This window comes from Pseudoliparis swirei, chromosome 3, assembly GCF_029220125.1.
Source record: "Pseudoliparis swirei isolate HS2019 ecotype Mariana Trench chromosome 3, NWPU_hadal_v1, whole genome shotgun sequence".
Lineage (NCBI taxonomy): Eukaryota > Metazoa > Chordata > Actinopteri > Perciformes > Liparidae > Pseudoliparis > Pseudoliparis swirei.
Genome location: NC_079390.1, coordinates 20166496 through 20189061, shown reverse-complemented (window position 1 = coordinate 20189061; position 22566 = coordinate 20166496). Strand labels below are relative to the sequence as shown.

Genomic DNA, 22566 nt, shown 5'->3' with positions numbered 1-22566 from the left:
ATATCACATCTTTGTTACAAAACAATAACCAAAGCTATGTGGTTAACGTCTCGGTGCTGAGTCTGTTAATTCCTTCTTGTGATTAGAACTATAGGAGCTTGATAAAATCTCAAATCGAGGACAATTTACCAGTTTTTTTATTGAGCTTTCAAAGCCAATCTCAATGATGGACTTTGCTCACGAAGAGTCTTGATGAAATACCTCGTCAGACATAACTATTGATGTGGTAAGTCATTACAGTAAAATGTTAAATATGTTTGCTCTAAATGAGGCACGGGTTAACTACCTGATATATTTATCTTCTCTCACTGAGCCTAATAATTCACCACTTATAAGTTATAATAATGCTTGTAGGTCCTTTTGATCTGTACAAACTTATTATTTATAACCAAGATTAACCTTATTGGCAAATTCTGACTTTGCTCTATGTTATAACCAGTGTGTGTGTGTGAGCTAATATTAAACATGCAAATGCTTCTTTAGCCATAAGTAAGGGACTATAGGGTATAGTTTGTGATAGCTGATATAAACCAAGTGAAATATAACTTGTAATACAAATTCCAACTGTCAAAGATTGTGGGTGTAATACGCTGGTACAAAGCACAATCATCTACCTGCTGCAACAAGCTCAGTCGCACCTGGATGGAACCGGTGTCTCTGTGAGAGTCACTTTCTTTGACTTCTCCAGTGCATTTAACACCATCCAGCCACTGCTGCTGAGTGAGAAGCTGCGGGTGGTCGGTGTGGACGCGTCCACCATCTCCTGGATCACTGACTACCTCACAGGCAGACCACAGTTTGTCAGAATGGGGCGTGTGCTGTCTGGAACGGTGGTCAGTGATGTTGGAGCCCCACAGGGAACTGTTCTGTCTCCCTTCCTCTTCACCCTGTACACCAGTGACTTCCAGTACAACACGGAGTCATGCCATCTGCAGAAGTACTCTGATGATTCTGCAGTGGTCGGGTGTATTAGGGATGGACGGGAGGAGGAGTACAGGGCAGTGGTGAGTGACTTTGTAAAGTGGGCCGATGAGAACCACCTGCGGCTGAACGTGGCCAAGACCAGAGAGATGGTGGTGGACTTCAGGAGGAAGGCGACAGCTCCTCCACCTCTGAGTGTCCTGGGAGTGGACGTGGACATGGTGGAGGAGTACAAGTACCTGGGCGTCTCCATCGACAGCCGACTGAACTGGAAGGCCAACATCAACGCTGTGTACAAGAAGGGATGAGTCGACTCTTTGTCCTGAGAAAGCTTCGATCCTTCAACGTGTGCAGCAAGATGCTGGAGTTATTCTACCAGTCGGTTGTGGCCAGTGTGCTGCACTTTGCCATTGTCTGCTGGGGGAGCAGCATCGGAGCCGGTGACACCAGCCGTCTCAACAAACTGGTTAGGAAGGCTGGCTCCATCATCGGCTGCCAGCTGGAGCACCTGGAACAGGTGGTGGAGAGGAGGACGTTGAAGAAACAGCTGTCCATATTGGACAACCCGGACCACCCTCTCCACCACCTCCTACAGGGACAGAGGAGGACTTTCTCCAGACGTCTCCTCACGCTCCGCTGCCACAAGGACAGATACAGGAGAACATTCCTGCCGACGGCTATGAGGCTCTATAACAGATCACCTCTTGCCAGATCATAGTGCAATAACTGCAATAATAACTTCATATCCACACTATGTTGATCTGCACTTCACACATTTCATTTGTTTGCACTACACACATACATTTCATTTGCACTGCACACATATACACACTCTGCATTTTGCACACTGTCTATATTTAATATTTTTGAATTTGATTTGTCATTGATGTTGTGTGTTGTGTATGCATGTGTGTTGTATATGTATATATATTTTGTTTTGTTTACTTTGTATACTTCTATATCTTTCATCCCTGTTTTTTATATTTGTGTTTTGTTTTTATTCTTGTGTGTTTGGTTTATTGGTGCTGCTACTTGTAACGACAAATTTCCCCTTGGGGATTAATAAAGTATATATCTATCTATCTATCAATGGTATTGCTTCAGTGCTTTGGTTATCGGCAATTGAGATTGTTTTATTTATCGGTGAAGGAAGAACAGAAGTGCAATAAATGTTGTGGAAAGAATTGAGCAGCAGTAGACGTACAGCACAGACTATCAGGATGACGACATTATAGATCGTAAAAAGAAAGAAAGAAGAAAAACGATCACGTCGAGCAGCTTCCAGGTGCCGGCAAACAGATAGCACCTGACCCACATGACCCACATGACCCTCGCTCCACCATGGAGACCTACGAAAGAGGACAGACTAAACACACACTGGAGGCAAAGCTCAAGCACACCATTCACACAGATAAGAGACGGAAAACACGCACACAGAGGGAGAGGGAGAGAGAGAGAAGAGGAGGAGGAGAGGCGGATTCTCCTGGAAGACAAAGGTCCACAGCCAAACAACTGGAATGGAGAGGGAGGAAGGGAGAGAAGGTGAGAGAGGGTAAGAGAGAGAGAGAGAGAGAGAGAGTGAGAAGAGGAGGAGGCGAGGCGGGATCTCCTGGAAGACGAAGGTCCACAGCCAAACGACTGGAATGGAGAGGGAGAAAGGGAGAGAGAGGGTGAGAGAGGTTAATAGAGAGAGAGAGAGACAGAGAGAGTAGGGGAGAGAAAGAAGAGGAGGAGGCGAGGCGGGATCTCCTGGAAGACGAAGGTCCACAGGTCCACATCTGGAATGGAGAGGGAGGAAGGGAGGGGGAGAGAGAGAGAGATATCCCAGCCAACGGTCCTGCTCAGACAGGACAAGAGGGATAAACGAGGGAGGGCGGTGTTATTCCAGAGGACGGGGGCTCTGGGGACTGACAGCAGCTCTGATTGGAGTAGAAGTTTTCAGGAGATCATCAGATACAAAAGGACACGCAGAAACGCAATGCTTGATGGGAAATGATCGAGTGGAGGTTTTTACCCCGAGCAAGTTTACGTCACGACTCACAATTCAAATCACTCAATGTTCCTCTCCAAGAAATTAAGCAACATATACGCCTCCTCCATAAATGCGGCACATTTACATTGTTTCAAAATGTTTTATGTCTGTTAGGCTATATACAGTATTCAACCCCCCTGAGTTGATTTATTATAAAATGAATAGACAATTTAGACACTCATTTGTCGCATGTTGCCTCTGCACTGCTGACTTGCTGGTTTTTATTTATAGGCAAAGGCTGCTCATGCAGTGCACAGTTGTTATTCAACACACTCTTTAGACGTAGAACACTTCCAGTTATGATTGATGACACACATGCTCTAATCTTCTAGCAGGCCCGATTCAAATCATGTTTGTTCAGTAAAGCACGATCACAAGAACCCCCATTAATCAAATGTAATTGTACATTTAGTTTACTAAACCAAGCAAAGGGCATCAGTGAAGTCAGACGGGGAGGCTTCATGTAATGATGGATCCATGTTTCACAAACGTATCATATGCAGACTATAGGCAGTGGAATCATTACAACTTTTGAGGTTTTGATATGTATGAAAACATTATTTCTTGTTGGGATGCTCGTATGTGGTATAATTAGAACATGCTGGTGGACCTTAATTTGATCAGGTGCTTATAGTGGACCACTTCATCAACGCCAGAGGAGGAGGATGATAAGTAGATTCATGAAATCCACACGTGAAGGGAAGTAACGCTTCTTTGTGGGGAGGATTATTTCAGTGACACAGACACCCAGCTGGCGGTGTAGTGACGTAACTCGCCGACTGTCTTCTCCTCGGGTTACGGTCCCTGCGTGACGGTCGCGCCCATAGATTACCACGTGTTGGGAAAATCGGGCTCCAAACGGACAGTGAACAGCGGCTGGTGATGCGTATTTAACGACGGCACTATTAGCACAAATAACCGCGTCACGGTTAGCGCCGGTTATTGAGGAGGCTGAGCGAGCAGCTAAGCTAACGCTGAGATAAAAAATAAAATAAAAATGGTGACATGGGTTTAGCATGTACACATTCAGAGAATAGATACGTATACGTAGTGATAGTTAGCGTTATATAAACACAGAAACCGTAAAGGGGCAACAAAATAATTAAATAAAGTAGAGTACACAGGAAGTTGCGTCACGATCGACCGAGTTCTTCTTCTTCGTGGTTTTAGGGCAGTTGGCGGAAGGTACTTTGCATGGCTGCTCGTTATCGCCTCCCTCTGGGAGAAAAAAGTATCCAATTATGTAATATGGTATGTTTTTACGTGCAACATATTTCAATTGATTTTACATGCTCGGCTGTCTCATTTTCACGACGCTGTTGGATATTTTCCTATGATGCAAAGCTTACCGTCAAGGCTGCCCACTTCTTACCTTCTATGAGCAAAGAGATCTAGTGTGCTCGGAGGATCCACATGAATGGGATGTTTTCCTCTTGACTTCTTGAATTGGAAGAACGAGTTTTTAAAGCGGATCCTTTATAATTTAGCCTTGACCTGGTTACAGCTTCATAAAGGCAAGGGGCCTACATTTAATTTTAGATTTGTTTCCAGTAAATGAACTTCAACCATACTAATTTGATTACATAATATCGACAACACCTCCTGTAATATCACAGCTGCACTTTAAAGTGGACTTTAGCCTACATGAGGCCTTCACGGTTTTATGGTCATTAGCTATGTAAGTGTCAAGAGAGCGCTTAGATACGAGAACGAAAACAACACTGCTCCCATGCAGTCACATTACTGTTAATACCCCTGAGCTGTGTGATCGGCCCATATGGTGTGCAAGGGAGCCAGAGGGACTGCGTGTGCATGCATGTTGGGGGAGGGGAATGTCCTATCTGTAGCTGTAAAGATGCAACATTTTAATAAAACCAAACTAATAAGGGATGTTTCTTTTATTTGTGAATCGGTAAAAATATATAAATCAACTAATATATTGGCATTAAAACTTCCCCAAAGTCCTTAGGCTATTAAACAAATACTTTTTTGGTTTTATACTTTTTCTGAATGTTGAAATATGAACATGTGTGAAATATGAAAATCAGGCATTAGCTAATGCTAACAGGAAATAGGTAGTAAAATAAGCAGCTTAATGTGTATTTTGGATGTTTCCCACTAGTCTGGGCGAAACGGATGAACGAATGTTTTTCTCTCTTCCTTTTCCTTATAATAACATCTCTCATAAGAGTTAATGATTCATTATATACTGGCAATTGGGGGTATGTATTTGTAATTGATATATTTCACACAAAAAACTTAAAATGTCATGGAGCAAGAGGAGTCAGGTGATCACTGAAGTCAGTCTCTAGGAGCAATGCATGTCTGTGCCATAGCAATCCATCCAATAGATCATTATGATATATGATGTCTTTGGATGCAATCAATCAAACTGGGTCATATTGTTATGCCAATTTTGATTCAACGGACTACGTCTGATTTATATTAGGTTGATTAACACCAGCCCTATTTTCCCACAACCCGAGGATGCCGGGTTCCCATCATGTCATTTTCCCCACTGGCTGCATCTATCAAAACCATCCCAGTGAGAGGCACTCGGCCCTGCTCCAATAACTTTATATTTTCTCCTCAACCATTGGCTCCCTGGCTAACGGATCTTCTGTCTAAGCCACAGAAACCTAATCACACGCGCGCACAACACAAAACACACAACACAAACACGCACTTCTTTCCCCTACGGCTTCAACTGGCTCAGGGGCTCGAGGACAAGAAAGAGGGAAAGACGCCCTGCAGTAAACCGTTAGTCCAGGTCACACTCAGTTTTCTTCCCAGTTAACAATCTATACATTATTCAGTTGGTCAGATAACCAAAAGGTACTCATTTCAAGGTGCTGACTTCTCAATAATATATAATACATATCAGCATCAGGTAACGGATAACACGTGGTTGAGATTACGCAAACAGATTACATTTGAAAACAACTTGAAAGCAGATTAGAGTTCCATTGTCAAGGATTACTTATCAAAATAGGCTTTAAGTTAATGCCGGCAGGTCTTTGTGAGGGGAATTTGTTTTGACCGGTTCTAAATGCCAAATATGTTCTACTGTTTATCAAAGTGCAGTGAGCTGTTCCTCTCAGGTTGTTTTGTTGGGAACCTATTGTTATTAGTTTGATGATTTATGGCCTTTTTAAATTGCAGTGCAAATGGAAAATCAACATTTTAAAGTAAGTGCTCCTCTCGTGTGAAGAGAGCACGATTGAAAAAATACATTTTATTTGCTCGGAAAATATTTTGAGCCCTTTAAAAAAAAAAAGAGAAAATATAAGATTTTCATGTCATCCATTTCTTCTTTTTATATAACAAGGTGCATACTTTCAATATTGATTTAGACTACATTCTCAAGTCATCTGACCCTACCTGGACCATGAGCACTGCACACAGCTCCTTCTAGTGGGCGAAGTGGGACATTTTGACGAGGCCCCACGGTCAGACGGGACGTGTTTCAAGTGGGAATTATCACCCACCACGTTCCCTCAGCTCTATGGGGCTTTCAGTTTTCCGATCCACAGCTTTGCTGCAATGTACCTCATTTCCAGCCACAGCAGTCAGGTCTGTATAATCACAATGTGCCCTGCCTGCTCGCCACCAAATACCAAACGGATACAGTTAGAAACTTCCCCTGTCAGATCTTTCCCTCGGGTTAGGGTTAGTATAAGGACACGTTCAATTTGTTTATGTAACTCTGTAATGATTCCTTCTGGTCACATGACATCTATTGCATCTGTCCACCCTGGAGAGGGATCCTCCTCTGTTGCTCTCCTCAAGCTTTCTTCCCTTTTTTCCCAGTGAACGTTTTTTTTCCTGATCCGATGTGAGGTTCTGGGACAGTGATGTCTATGTGTACAGATTGTAAAGCCCTCTGAGGCAAGTTTGTAATTTGTGTTAATGGAATAAAAAAATAAAAATTGAATAAAAGAAAAGCTGCAACAAAGTCACCATCAGAGATTGTGATCAAACTATATAGAAGAAAACTGTGGACAAAAAACAGGAAAAATAGACAAAAGGACTGGAATATAATTCCCCCCCATAAGAACAACACTCATGCATGATACCTTTCAAATCTGCATTCAAAGTAGGCACAGAAGGTGCCAACTCCTCAAAGCACTTCACCATGGAGGTCACGACCTGGCTCAAGACTCACGGAGGAGGGGAGACTACCCGAGTTGTGACTAAAAATAAAGTTCATTTTAACTAACTGGAACAAAACCAAATAGTGTGGAAGCCAGGGGAGAGAAAGACGTGGTCCTGGCTCCTGGAGGGAGCGGCTGGCTGAGAGGGAAGGTCATCACAAGGTGACAATACGATAATATGTCATACGTTGCTTTTTCCTTTTGTCCGGTTTCAGCATCGTCACTGGATTAGCTGAATGTTAAAAAATAATGGATAACACCCACATTATTTTTCACCCTCTAACTGTTCCTCGACTTGCATTTGATGAACTGGATTTTTTTTTAAAGTGTTTAAATGGAAATAAAACACCACATAATGCAATATAAGTTAACATTTAATTTTAATCATTTATAGGCTCGGAACTCGGGTGTCAAGTCAGCAAACATTATTGCCGCAAGACGAATTGTTGATGCATTTCTAAACAGCTGCTTTGGTGTGTCTGGCTTTCCCACAGAACAGTTACATTCACTGCGCTGTCCATAAATACTGTACAAAAATAACATGTGCTTGGACATAAAACATCCTCTCTACAATATTGGATTCTCACTGCTCTAAGAGGACACTATAAGGCTTTGTTCAATTACATGTCTACAGTATGCTCGTTCAGTTACTGGCATTCTGTTAAATAGAATAAATTACATCCTGCACTTGCTGTGTGAGGCGGCTTTCAAGTCTCTGCAATGCCGTCGCATATTATATGTCCTCATCGTTAATAGTCCATGTCCAAAGGGCATGAAAAGTCAAAGAAGATCCACTCGACTGGGTGCAGATTCCAGGCACAGCTGTTAAGTGTCTTTTTTTTCCTCATCGAGACCCCTTTTGCCAAAAGAGCATTTTAAGTTTGACGCACAGCTGGGCTCCGAGATGAATTCTACATTTTTTTGGGTTCTTTTTTTTTTTTAAATGCAAGTAAAATAATTCAGCTCCATCCGACGTACGAGCCCTGCTTGAAACATCCTGAAGTTCGAGTGTGCCGTCACATCCGGACCTCCCCCCCCCCTCCCCCATTCACAAAAATCACATGGGGGGGGGGGGGAAGGTCAGAGGGCGATTTCCTTCCAGGGTTCACAGTCTGTGATGGCAGGACTCTCCCCACCAGGCGGCGCTCTCCCGCAGCGTCGGTGCGGCTCTTTGACTCCTCTCGCCGCCGCGTCTAAAGCAGACACGTCTGGTACTTGCTGTGCGGGGAGGGCGCCAGCTCGTAGAAGAGGACGTAGGCGTTGCTGCTGCTGCGGACCTGGCTGGAGGACACCGGGCTCACCCTGCACAGGACACACGGCGGTCGTTATTACGGGGCTTTGTTTCTCTGAGAACAGCCTCGCCCAATCGGCGCTGGTAATCAGTCAACGAGTTGACACCCGTTTAATCAGCGGCTTCATTCGGTGTAATCGCACATCGCACGGCGCAGCTTTCTGCCAACTGGATAAGTCGACCGCGCGAGGTTTACGCGTGGCACGCCGGTCGATCCCAGAGTCCGTACCTGCAGTCGTTGTAGCTGTACCACTCGCCCAGCGCCGGGTTCTTGCAGTAGGCCGTGTAATGGCCTCCCAGAGCGTTTCCCGAGTGGTTGGAGACCGCGTACAGGTTGTACACGGTGCGCTCTGTAGGGGGGGGGGGGGAGACACACACACACACACAGAAGAGAGGCCTTTAGTCGTCAAAATTCCGGGCCGAGCTTTGGAAAAATGCACGCATCGTCCTCCGCTCCGGTGTCAGCAAAAAAACAAAAAACAACTCACCGCTGCACTCCGAGGCGAACTCCCGCAGCTCCAGCTCTTTGAGGGGGAAGTTGACGTAGGTGGAGAGCTTGCTGGTTCGGATGTTGGAGTCGGAGAAGCGCTTCAGGTCTGAAGGGGGACATCGAGTCAAGGAGCCGACAGTTGATATCAATGGGTGACAAACTAAAATGACAGACTAAAACGACATGAGTGCGTTTTTTCTTTGAAGTCCCTGCTCCACAGCGAGAGGGACGTGCATCAGTTACAAGAAAGGTTCGCTGGTAAAGACGTGCACATATGGAAGGATACGAAGCACGAGTATCCGGGGGAACTTCTGGATGCTGAATCGTTTGGTGCATTTCCTTCTGGTTTTGCATCTGTTGCACGTCTGAGAGGGATAAACAAAGACAGGGAGGGCCGTGAGATACCGCCGTTGTATAATACACATATATATATATATATTCTTTACAAAGGATAATTATTCTTACCGGTCTCTCTTCCCCGTCCAACACATCCTCTTTTGTAAACAGCCTCAAGCAGTCTTTGAGACTCACTTCCCCGGAGCTCTTCTGCGGAGACGGAAAACAAAGAAAGTTTAGTCAAGAAACGGCAAACTATACGAAACTTTGTGTTTGTGCCATTTGTGACACAGCATGACACGCCTGGCCACTTTGTCGGTTTATTGTCAGAACTTGATAATTACAGACAAAAAAAAAAAAAAAGACTTTCCACTGCAATCCAGAAGTTTTTAGGAGCTTTGCCGACACTATTTCACATTACATGGATTGGCTAAACCTTTAGAGTGTGTGTGTGTGTGTGTGTGTGTGTTCTGACCTGTGCAACAGGTATGGAGAGGTCCCAGAAGGGATCGAACACCGTGGAGCAGAAGCCACAAACGGTGCAAGTCACAGTGCTCTTCAGCTGCCCAACAAACAGATCTAAAAAAACAAGACGTGTTGGATTACAATTAATATGCATTGAAATTCAGGGATGGTTAAAAAAAAGAAGAAGAAATAAATCATGCAGCCCATCAGGGGTTCATCCCTTACCCACGACTTTGCTGTCCTCCCTCTCCAAGTACATGTTCCACATCCGCTTGCCTTTCTCATCATCCCTGTGAACGACACCGGACCGCAGAGCTCAGGAGAGAACGTCGAGTAGAAAACTAGTCGCAGCGGCACGGATGCAAATTTGCGAAAGCCGACTTACGAGAGGTGGTCAAAGTCCTCGACGGACACGCTGGGGCGGACCGTCACTCGGTTCACCTGATTGTGGAGACCGTCCAATAGGAAGCGGAGGAACTCCTGGGCGTCCTGCTGACTGCGGGCAGACGGGAGGAGAATCGTTACTTCCTTCGCCGTCAAATCAGCCGATTTGAGTCGAATGAAAAAGGCTGACGAGCGGAGGAGGAGGAGGAGGAGGGGGGGAGACTTACTTGCAGCCCACAAATTTGGGAGCGAATCTCTGGATCTGTCTCCTGAAGTCAGAGGGACTGATGGCCTCGTTGTTCACAGAGGTCCACAGGCTCTGGGTCAGCTTCGCAAACTCTGGAGGAGACGGAAGGACAGAAAATTAGACCGCAAAATCGGAGAAAAGAAGACGTTTTCCCAGAGTTTCACAAAAATCGACATAATCCAACATGTGCGTGTCTTTAGCCACGAGGCCGTTTTGACTTGGACTTTTCCTCCTCCTGCACGTCTCGGTCTTCAGCAGCGAGTGGAAAGTGGCGACTGTGAGCCACGTCCTGTGCAATGATGAAGAGTCATCTCGCCGCTGGTCGAAAGCTCTGAACGCCGACTAAATGGGACCTCCAGTTGAATATTTCATCACATAAATACATTTTGAGAAAACTAACCGGAAGAATGAAAAAAGTAAAAAAAATAGGGACACAACTAAAAATACATCCCGTTCGTAGGAGATCACTTTGACAACAGACCTACTTTATCACTCTACACTACATTTGACATTTTTCTGTTAATTAGGTCGGATATTGGCACGGCCCAATCACCATCCCAAATTCCTTGCATGTGCAAACACACCTGACAACACCGTGATGAACACACTTTGAGAACATTGTGTCTCAACACGCCCTCTAAATTGCTCCGGGGAGGAGTGAACCGGTCCCTTTCACACTTTATCTAACTGTACATTATAGTTGGGAGTGCACGGAATTAAAGAAGAAAAAGAAGAAGATTGGGACAGGATGAATCAACCCCTGTGGAAATGTGGTTTACGCAATTCACTTCTAGCAATCGAGTCGTCTCGCCCACAGAGTTCCATTTGGGTCACGACAAACATTTAAAGTATATTTTTTTTAAAGCCGCGAGACCGTCTGACGAGCCGTAAAGCGACTCGAACCCGGACGAGGCGCCGCCCGCGTCCCTCGCCGTGCGGCCACGACGTGTGCTTTTTTTGTTTGTTGACCCTCACCTTCCATGAGCGCGGAGTTCATCGTGCAGTTGTTGTTGTTGTTGAGGTCGGCGCGATGGACGTTCCTCAGGCAGTAGTCGCGCAGCTCCGGCGTGTTGCTCAGGCATTGCAGGATGGAGTTCATGAAGCACTGGAAGGCACAAACGGGCGATGTTAACGAGGGTCAAAGGGCGGCGGGTCGGACATCGGAGACGCAGAAGGGAAAGCACTCACCGTGTTGCCCAGGTTCCTCAGTCCCACCAGGCCTTGAGGACTCTTGTTCTGTTCAAACAGAAAAGGAAAAGGAGATTTTTGGTTCATGCTTTTATTGGAGACTTGCGAAATAAAAAAAAGAGGCATGAGGAAAACCTCGCAGAAACATACATTTATTAACCCTCCTGTTACCTTCAAATGTACTAACATCTTTTACCCCTGGGGTCAATTTGACCCCACAAATAAAACCTAGAGATAATTATTAGAATTAATATTGTTTCCCAAATTTAAGTGTGAGGTACTTTATGTTTGTTTGTTGACTACCTAAATAGCCCTTTAACCCTCGTGTTACCTTTAGGGTCAATTAGACCCCATTCAATGTTTAATGTCGGTGTTCTTTGGGGTCAATTTGACCCCAGGCTGTTTCAAACATATAAGAAATATCAACTTTTTTATATATTTAAAGGGCTATTTAGGTAGTCAACAAACAAACATAAAGTACCTCACACTTAAACTTGGGAAACAATATTAATTCTAATAATTTTCTGGAGGTTTTAATTGCTGGGGTCAAACTGACCCCAAGGGTAAAATATAAAGGTAACAGGAGGGTTAAATAAATAAAAAAGTTGATATTTCTTTTATGTTTTACACAGTGAAAAACAGCCCGGGGTCAAATTGTACAGGACATTGAAAACATACCATGTGAATTTTATGTTTACCCAGTTGTCCCCAATAAATGAGGAAAACTCATGAAATATGTAGCAAAAAAAATTGTAATTTTTTTTAGAGATGTTAAACATTGAATGGGGTCAAATTGACCCCAAAAGGTAATAGGAGGGTTAAACTTCTGTGTGTCACCTTCATTATACCGTCTTGTCAAATGAATACGAGATGATGTAATGATGCTAAAGAGAAACACGCAGCCATGTTCTAAAAGTGTCCCCGCGGCCCTCTCCCTCTCGTCTGTGCAGCCACGTAACGGCTCCGCTTGCACACGCCGTCGGTATGATGCAACCACCGCCCGGGACATTCCTCACACGTGAATAAGCCTCGAAGGACGGCCTGGCCTCGATACAACGCGCACCAACTGACGGTCACGTTGTTGCCGTCGGCATGCGCCATGCGGCCCGGGGGGGGGGAAGAAGAAAGAAGAAAGAAAAAAAAAGGATTCTGAGAAACTGGAGAACACACAGTGTCACGTTGTTTGCGCGCAGGGTTTAAAGTCGCTGCCCGAAACGAGGACCGACATGTTTATGGGACGTATCTGGGGCCACCTGTGGTGTTAATCATCTGCTGGGCGGACTGATGCAAGGCTGTGAAAGCTACGGCCCCGACTGCAACCAATGTTCAATTAAACGCTTCATTTTGAACACATTTCTAATGCTACTTGATAATTTTTTTTTAAAGTCACCGTAAATATTATCCTAGGGTTACACAGTTAATACAATATCAATCACACATTGTTTCCAACAACTAAATAAACATGATCGACTTCACTCTGGACTTTTATTATTGAATACTACCGCTGCTTATTAAAACTATAACGGGCACTCAGTAGAGCGCATACCTTCGCATATCACAAGATTGGGCATTGAATTATGAACATTTTGGCATTAGTTGCATGCCATTTGGATAAAAATTAACCGTGCTATGGTAAAAAGAAGATTTTGACCTTTCCATGACCTTGACCCCAATCGATCCCAAAATCTAATCAAATGGTCCCCGGATAATAACCAATCATCCCAACAAATTTCATGTGATTCGGTTTAATACTTTTTGAGTTATGCGAGTAACACCCATACAAATAAATAAATAAATACACGGGATCAAAACATAACCTTCCGCATTTTCAGTGTGAAGGTAACAAGCGCTTCCCAACAGCCAGCCACCAGGGGGCGATGGAGATGTTTTGGCTTCCTTTTTGGGCACGAAAAACTAGTGTACCACATAATAGAAATAATGTCCTTCTGCTCATTAAAGAAGAACCTATGTTTTAATGCAGATATTTCATTATCAGCAGGAATGTCACATAATATGAAAGTGAAAGCAGTGCCTCGTTGATTTATTAGCAAAAATGCAAAACACATATTGTGTCCCACAGGACCAGTCAAGGCCCGACTTTAACACAGTCAAATACTTGTGCTTGTTCTTTCCGATGTCCGCGTACCAAGAGGTATTGGCCTGTGACCTGTAGCTCATCCGGAATGAGGGAACATAGTAACCGTGCAACTTGATGACGCGGCGTAATTAAGCACCGTCATGCGTCAACGCCGCTGCTGACGGATGAGGAGCTGCAAGTGAAAATAACAGCTTTGGAGGAATCGGCGAAAGAGCACGTGGGAAGGCGCTGACGCACACCGACTGTCAACCGAGCAGCAACGTCAGCGACCTGCATTCACGGTAGATTATCTGCAGCCAAGTCCCAACTGCACTCTGAGTTCTACGGTTTATTTGCCTGCAGTGTGCTTCATTGAAACTAGACACGATTATTACATGAGGATCCTCATGAAATGTGTTCTCTTAAGTCTTTAGAAGATGCTGTGGAGGACAGCATCTTCTCTGCAGCACCAGCATTTTTAAAATTTTTTTTTTTTTTTACATTTCACAGATAAATTAATCACGCTTCCTGTGATTTTAAACTTTATTCGATTTTTCATTTGCATTTTTTACGTTTTATTAATTGTTAGTATGTCCTACGTTGTGGTGGTCGTCACGTTGCGCCGAAAACTAAAAACAGAACTGTGAAAATGTCAACCATCGGCCCTCTTGGCTGAAATCTCAAACGCGTTCTCCCTCGTTTCGTGTCCCTCTTCTTCACTTCCGCATCCGAAGGCGAGCATATGGCGTTGAGTCCCAAATAAATACTGACCAGCAGGGACTTGGCACGCTCGGTATGCGACCAAAAGAAAACAGCCAATGGGAGGTGATGCATTCAGGTAATCTCTCCTCCGGTTGTGATGACTTCAGAAGGAGAGAGCGGAAGGGAGAGAACGCAGTGTCCTAAACCGGCCACGCGCGCCTGGTCAAGGCCGCATCAAGTGCGACGGAACACACACACACACACACACAGTGCCAGCTATGCCACTCCCTTGGAGAGAGTATAAACATGCGTCTTGGTTACATAACAGCAGCGCTGGGAGCGGTCCAAAAGCATTACCAAAAGTTCGGGCATCCTTCTAAAATGAGTAAACGATGAGATTCTTAAGAAGGTCGTTTGCTGATTGATATCGTGCTCCCCTCGAAGCCCACGCCGCCAACAACCGCACCTCCTGAATAAATATGATCTTATTTTTTTAAAAAGCTGGTGCCGACCTCTTAAATGGGGGACGGTTCGCCGCTTCTCTCGTCATTTAATGGAATATTAAGAGGAACACCTGTGGCTGGAGGACGGTCGTCATCACCTCGAGCTTCGGGAAATTGATTTGGGAAATTGTGATGAGCAACCATGATTTTTGAGGATTCATAAACCCAAAACATTCCCCGATTACATGTAAATTCTGAGATTATGAAAATCTGAGGATGGTGCGAGAGGGGGGGGGGGGGGAAATCTGATGGTCAACATAATCATTTGAGATTATATTAATCAAGGCACCACAAATGACTTCATGGCAATCCGTGCTTTGGTTGTGGAGATATTTAGGCCCCGAAAGCGAAGCTGGGACTACAGATGAAAAATAGCTTCTTGGCCAACTCTGGCACATTTACTGAAATGTTTTTTTATCAATGTGCACTGTCCCTTATTAAATAAACCATGAAAAAAAGAAGAAAAAAAAGAAGCGATGTACCGACCCACCAATCGCCGTCACTAAAACTAGAAGCTCGACATGAAGCCACTGTGGAAGCTCAATAGGCTCCAGTATGTCCCGGGTAAACACAGCCATGCATTCCAGAGGGGAGCGCAGATCATCTGTGGACGGCACAATAATATCCCCCTTGTGAAAAATAATTCACACTGCTGTGTAAACACATCAGACCCACAACGTGTATGCAGGCTGTGTGTGTGTGTGTGTGTGTTTGTGTTAACAAAAAGGACTGTGCAGATGATAAGGTGTCGGTCTGGCTTCCTTATCAGCGGAGCTCTTTGCTATTACGCAAAACGTCCCACTCGAATTGCTCCTTTGATGCAGGCCGTTGTTCTCGCCTCCCTGGCATTGTGCTCATGCCTGTGCGATTACAGCCTCCCCCTCCGCTTAAGGGCAGATAACGGCTGAAAGGTCAAAGTTGGACCTCCACAGAGGCCCCCGTGGCTTCAATTATGCTCTCAACGTTGAATATGATGAGAATTAATCTATAGATGGTTGTCATTATATATTTAAGAGTGGAAACATAATGGGCCTATTTGTGCAAATGGTTCACTCATCTGCCTCGAACACACGTGAATTAAACTAGTGATGACCTTTAAGTGACCTTCTGTATTTCATGGTGTCGATTTTTTGGTGGTTTTTGCTTGACGCATTTAAAGCCATGATATATATTTGTTCTCCCACTGGATGTGACTCATTTCACTGCGCTATTTGTGTGGAAAACACTGCGCTGTCAGCACACTCACATCTACGGTCTGATCTGTCTTCCTGGAGAAAAAAAAAAACTTCCATGAACCCAAACTTTCATTAAAATAAATAAATAAATGAATAAAAACACATCTGGGGTGAAAAACATTTATGTAAATCACATTAGAAACACAATTGAAGAAAAGTTGCCTCCCTCCCCATTCCTGAAATGAATATATCCACAATAATTGTTGAAGTTATGCTGTGTTTGCGAACAATAGGAACATCGAAATAATCTGCAGGCCCTGCCAGACACCCCGACACCCCCAACAAAAGGTGTATACAGTATATGGTTCTGGTAAAACACAGTGCATACTTCAAACAAATCCAAAATGTATGTCTGAAGATCACGTGAGACATGCCAAAGCGTGTGGAGAGGGTGACGCGTCCAGAGAGGAGAGGAGCCAGGAGCACTCACCTTGGCCTGGTTGATGATGAGACCCATGAACGTGGACACCAGCTTGGAGCGTGACAACGACGGGCTCTTTCGCCGCACGTCGGGTTTTTCCAAGGGGAAAGCGGCCGGTTCCTCCGGTACCGTCACCGTGTACGAGTGTCGCAGAGACGGCATGTCGGTGTCTGGTGGTGGTGGTGGTGCACGACAAGGGGGGGTGGAAATCACACTGAAAACGAGCGTCGCCGCGGGGGAGTTGAAGTCAGTCACTAAAATCGATATATAATCAATCGACAGGCGAGACAGAGTCCGGGTGGCTTGTCGTTCGGGTTCGGTTCGGGTTCGTCGGGCTCCTCCGTCCTGCACCGTGAAGTTACACAAGCCGCCTGCGCTGGAGAATAACAAGGAGGTGGCGCGTGTTGGAGTTTTTACTGCGTGCTATAAACATCACCTCCCACCCAGAGAGGCGGTGCCTTCAGGTGCCGTCGGAAATGGCAAGACCGCGAACGGAAAAGCTGTGACAGAGCAGATGGAGAGAAGCGCTCGGTTTATTCACGTTTAAATAGAATAAAAAAGCACCATGTAAAAATAAAGTTACATCAGAGACTATTTTCTCAACTGGTTGGAAACCACTGGTTTCTTAACAGTGACATTTTATACGATATCTAAATATTATTTATGTAAACATCCTTATCTATAACAATAACTGTCTCTCAAATAAATGCTGTGTATTATTTCCCATCAAATCTAAAATTGATATACTCCAGTGAAGTATAATTATAATAAATCTGAGTGTACTAAATCTAATAATAATGCCACTCACAATTCAAAACTATTCCCATTTCATTGATACGATGGGGTTTAGAGTACGAGTAGTTCACCTATTGTGTATCTAAAACCACATATTTGTGTTGGCGTAAAATAAAAGCTCTCGTCAACTTTATTTCACCGCCCCACAACTCCCCCCCCCCCCTCCCCATGTAGAGAGAGGCTGGATGACCTTGACGTTGATCTTTAGACATGTGGGTCTGACTTGACACAGAAACAGCTGTGAGTCTGATAAGAAACTAGATATCCGGCCTCATAAAGCTTTACGGGTCCTTACAAACCACTGAGTCCAGTGCTTTTAGAGTCACGCAACACCCAATACTCTGATGAATCAGGGGTAATAAAAATAATAATAATAATATGAGGATTTATCCTGTTGAGATTGTTAAACTAACATAGAATTTGATGTTCATCTGACCATCTGACGAGTGGGCGAAAAAGGAAACACCTCGGAAGTACAAGCAGACCCGTCAGGAATGCTGAGGGAGGGAATCCCTTTCCACGCACGTAATGATTAACCACCCGAACTATTTGAAGAGGAATGCGACCTAACGAATTGATCACATTTATCTGATCGCGTCCAGCTTTATCAATTCCAGAGCAAGTTCATGTTTCTAGGCAGGTTAACTCACTTGACCCCCATGGCTTTTTGTTAAACACCTCTATAATGACTTAACTGAATCATTAACCTTTAATATGCTATATCTATAACATTAGGGAAGATTTAGGGACATTTAGACTTAGGGACATTAAAACTTGATATGAGAGGTATCATCAAAAGTCAGGGGATTTATTGAAGATATGAATGTCGTAAACCAAATTTATTGGTTAACCAATTTAACTATTGTTCAGATATGTCAATCTGGATTATGGTGAAGTGAGCAATTGACAGACCGACATGGCATTCTTTGGATATGCATCGACCCCACGGGATTAACTCGTTCCATTTTTGGAAAACTTTCTTGAACTTGAATAGATCTGCCCCAACTGGGTAAAAAAAAAAAAAAAAAAAAGCAAAGAAATCCGGCCAAGGTGTGTACTTTTTCCACACAATTTATTTTACACCTTTAACACCGCTCTGAAAACACATCTTCACATAATGATTAATATGTGATATAAACATTCGGCATGTTCTGGATCTTTATGGGGGATCAAACTTCACGAGTGAGCTGTGATCAACAAAACAGCCACGTGCTACTAATATTGTGAATAATCACCTACGAATGCCATGGTGCCCATCAAGACAAGAGAACACGCATGTATTAAAAAAAACAATGATCTCAAAGACATACAGATTAGACATCACTGCTGTTTTCACCAAGAGGGAACATCGCTGTCAAAGCACTCTCCCAAATAATCACCACCATGACAACTTCAAACACACCCTTTTTTCTTCTTCATTATAGCAAAACCGCTCCTCTCATTCACTGGTGCACGGGTGGACTTCCACTTGGCTCCTGCGCCCCCGGGCGAGGCCTCCATCAGAGAGGGAATACCTCGAGCAGGAGTCACGCGTGAGCAAACAAAGGGAAACCTCTTCTAGAAACGTCACCTCACCTAAACTTAACGGCGAGTCACATCCTGAGCTGCCAAAGAAATACCATCCCGAATACCATCAACAAGCAAGACGACAAAAGAGATGCATAGAAACTGCTAAAAATAGTGGTGTGAACAGCACATTGAAGTAATGTATTTGACCTAACCCAACCGCTAATAACTTTGTTTCAGTTTTATTATGAAAAGACATAATATTGGTGGATGTTCAGTATCTTTCAGGGAGATTATTACATTTTAGTATAGAAGTAATACGCAAATGTGTTTTTTCGTACAACGTTCCAAGTAGATGCTGAATTACTGTTGAGATACTGTTTTGTATTCGACTCTTTTTCTTCTTCTTTTAGTCCCGTGTATGTTCACTGTGTGTTTACATTGTGTATTCCTGACACGAAGTACAATAAAAAAACACATTTATGATATGATATTCCTTTATTCGTCCCACAGTGTGGAAATTTCAAAAATCACAGCAGCGGTGCACATCAGAGCATCAATGAAAATAAATATAAAACACAAAACTAAATACTAATATTAATACTAAATATACAGGGGGGAAAACAAAGTAAAGTGCTGAGTAGAGTAAAGTGTTAGCCTGACAGCAGCAGGAAGGAAGGACTTGTGGTACCTCTCCCTCAGACACCGGGGAGGAATCAGCCGGTGGCTAGAGGAGGAATTTAACAGCTGATCCAGTTTCCTCGTTACCACAAGCTCATCTTTACGATTGAACCACTTGTTCGTTGGAATATTAGTGAGCTCTGATTTCTGATCGGTCCGCAATTTTTGTTTTCAAAGTTTCCCAGTTGCTTTGAGGAAAAATCTCAAAGGCCGTCTGGTGTAAGTGAAGTGTGAGGGCAGGAGTCTTACAAAGGAAGAGTAACACCTATAACAAGAAAGGTTATCAATTGCACAATAAGTAGTTTTCTTTCAGCATTGTTTGATCAGAACAAGCCAATCTACTTCCTTTCTCTCCATTCCAGCTGCTGTCAATCGTCACTGAGAGCCGATGGATGACTAACGTGGACATGAGTGCCTCGGGGGCCGGTGTCATCGTGGAAGGAATTTAATTGAAAAGAAGTCGCAAACTTCAAATAGCTGACCGCTGTCACAAGGCATGGGCTGCATGAGGCATATGGCTTCATGGCAATCACGTTGCTAGGCTACACGTTCAACACACTGCAAGAGGACACACGTTTGGGGCCTTACAACAAATGAAACACTTTTTACAATAAATAATTCACAATTTATGGAAATTAATATATTTTCAAAGGGAAATTACAAAACTTAATGTTGTGAAGATTTATTTTGGTTGATGCAAGTATCCAGACAATTTCTTCAGTGGTAGAAAGTAACTACCAGTACGTATGTTTACTTATAGGCGCTGTGCTTCAGCACAATTTTGAGGTACTTTGATTAATTCCATTTACTACTTTATAGTAAATATTGTACTTTTTACTCCACTACTCATATTTTTTAATCTTCAATTTCTTTTCTCATCTCGAAAAATGTAATAAAATAAGAAATTATTACATAATATCACATATTTAACTAGAATGGGCACTCGGTAGAGTGCATACCTTCGCATATCACAAGATTGGGCATTGAATTAGGAACATTTTGGCATTAGTTGCATGCCAATTGGACAAAAATGTATCGTGCTATGGTAAAAAAAAGAGTTTGACCTTTCCATGACCTTGACCTTGACCTTTGACCCGATTGATCCCAAAATCTAATCAAATGGTCCCCGGATAATAACCAATCATCCCACCAAATTTCATGCGATTCAAGAAAATGTTGACCTGTTCATGACCTTTGACCTTGACCTTTGACCCGATCGATCCCAAAATCTAATCAACTGGTCCCCGGATAATAAACAATCATCCCACCAAATTTCATGCGATTCGGTTCAATACTTTTTGAGTTTTGTGAATAACACGCATAAAAATAAATAAATAAATAAATAAATACACGGGCGATCAAAACATAACCTTCCGGCATTTTCAATGCGAAGGTAACTATACCCAGCAGCCTATGAAGTCACTAAAATGATCCCTATCTTTACCAGTTGCAACATTAATATGATGAATGGACATATTAATCCATCATTAATCATAATCCAACAGCATAATACAGATAATTCTGAAACGGGCCATTCTGGATAATGAATACTACTGTTGCTGCTTTTGATGGACTTGTACTTGTAAAAGAGTATTTCTACTTAAAGGTACATGCCACACAACATCAGGAGAATACGTCCTCTTCTTACTCAGAAGGCGGCACAGGTTCTGGTCCAGGCTCTGGACATCCGACCACGTTCGCCCGCCTCGGCAACAACCAATCGACTTGTGACTCCTGCACTTCGAGCTAATCACTCTAAATCCAGATTGTGTGCTGTCCTTGGTGGTGGAATGAGCTCCCCACTGATATCAGGACAGCAGGAAGTCTCTACATCTTCCGCCGGAAACTAAAAACACATCTTTTCCGACTATATCTGGATTAAAACACAGATTAGCACTTCAGTGGCACTTAAAAGGCTCTAGTACTTTTGTAGTTCGACTTTCTTGAAGAAATGTTACTTTCTGGATTCTTGTTGTTCTGAGTTTGTACTCTTGGTTGAATGCACTTATTTTAAGTCGCTTTGGATAAAAGTGTCAGCTAAATGACATGTAATAATATGTAATAATGTAATGTAATACAGTGTGTAGGATCTGGTGGCATCTCGTGGTGTGGTGACTGAATACCCCTCCGCTCCCTTTCCAAGCAGTGGACACCGCGAAGAGGACCCGCTCTAGATATGAAGGGCTCACTATAAGCGATTCTTAGTCTCCGGTTATTATACACTCACTAAAACATGGTTATTAATAGCATATTTAATTGTCTAAAAAGCCACACACTGGCCTTTTAAGTAAAAAGATATAAGTACATCTTCCACCACTCCTGTGGTCGTATACCTGCATGTCATGCATCAAATAAACTCGACTCGCACTGACTTTGAGAACTTATTTATTTATTAAAAGTCGGGCGGCACTGCTCTCAAAGAATAAGACATCTTTTGGGCATGTTTTTTAAATGTCAAACAAAGATACTGTATACCGACAGGAAATGATTGTACATCTGTACATAGAATGTAGCAAAACAGGTCTACCGATGAAAAACTGTCATGAAACTAACATAACATGCGAGTAAAGAACACTGAAGGGTTACGTAATGTGTGTGGAGACATAGATCGACGTTGAGAACGCAGAAGGTGCCAAACAGAAACCTGGAGAACGGAGAACCTTTCTCTACTGACAGTACGACAAGTCCTCACATGTCCATCTGTACAGGCAACCTGTTCAATGGAAGTTGGAGCCAACAGTGTTACAACCTGATAACTGATTAAAAAAAGAATAAAAAAGGACTGCATATATCTTACAACCTGGGCTCTAATCTATGACATCAAACTTGGAGTTACAAATAAAAGTATTCAATCCACAAGGTGCCCTTCTCCCACTTAAATACTCACTGCAGGCACAATGTTCTCTCCCCACTGATAACATGATGAAATACATCCTCCTTTCCTCTTCACTCCCACACAAATTCACAATAGGCCCTAAAATAGGCATTGAGGCCGAGTTCCCCGGCTCGTGTTGGTTTTTATCTAATCAGTTAAAAGAACTGAACGTGCGTACGTACCCTCTCGCCTTTCAAATGAGATTAAATGTCATAAGGAGGACACGCTTATCAGGACACACATCCATTCTCAAAGGTGAATTG

At 43.5% G+C, this 22566-nt stretch overlaps 1 protein-coding gene across 1 annotated transcript; it reads right to left on the bottom strand.

The window, feature by feature from the left end:
- Positions 1-7470: 7470 nt before the first annotated feature.
- Positions 7471-16845, bottom strand: LOC130191928 (ubiquitin carboxyl-terminal hydrolase 2-like). The gene is made up of 12 exons (XM_056411675.1): positions 16456-16845; positions 11509-11556; positions 11296-11425; positions 10301-10412; positions 10075-10185; positions 9915-9979; positions 9700-9803; positions 9354-9434; positions 9175-9253; positions 8887-8994; positions 8628-8748; positions 7471-8409 (listed from the first exon to the last, which is right to left on the bottom strand). Exons 1-12 carry the CDS (start codon positions 16606-16608, stop codon positions 8301-8303), a joined length of 1221 nt encoding a protein of 406 aa, XP_056267650.1. The 5' UTR covers positions 16609-16845; the 3' UTR covers positions 7471-8300.
- Positions 16846-22566: the final 5721 nt, after the last annotated feature.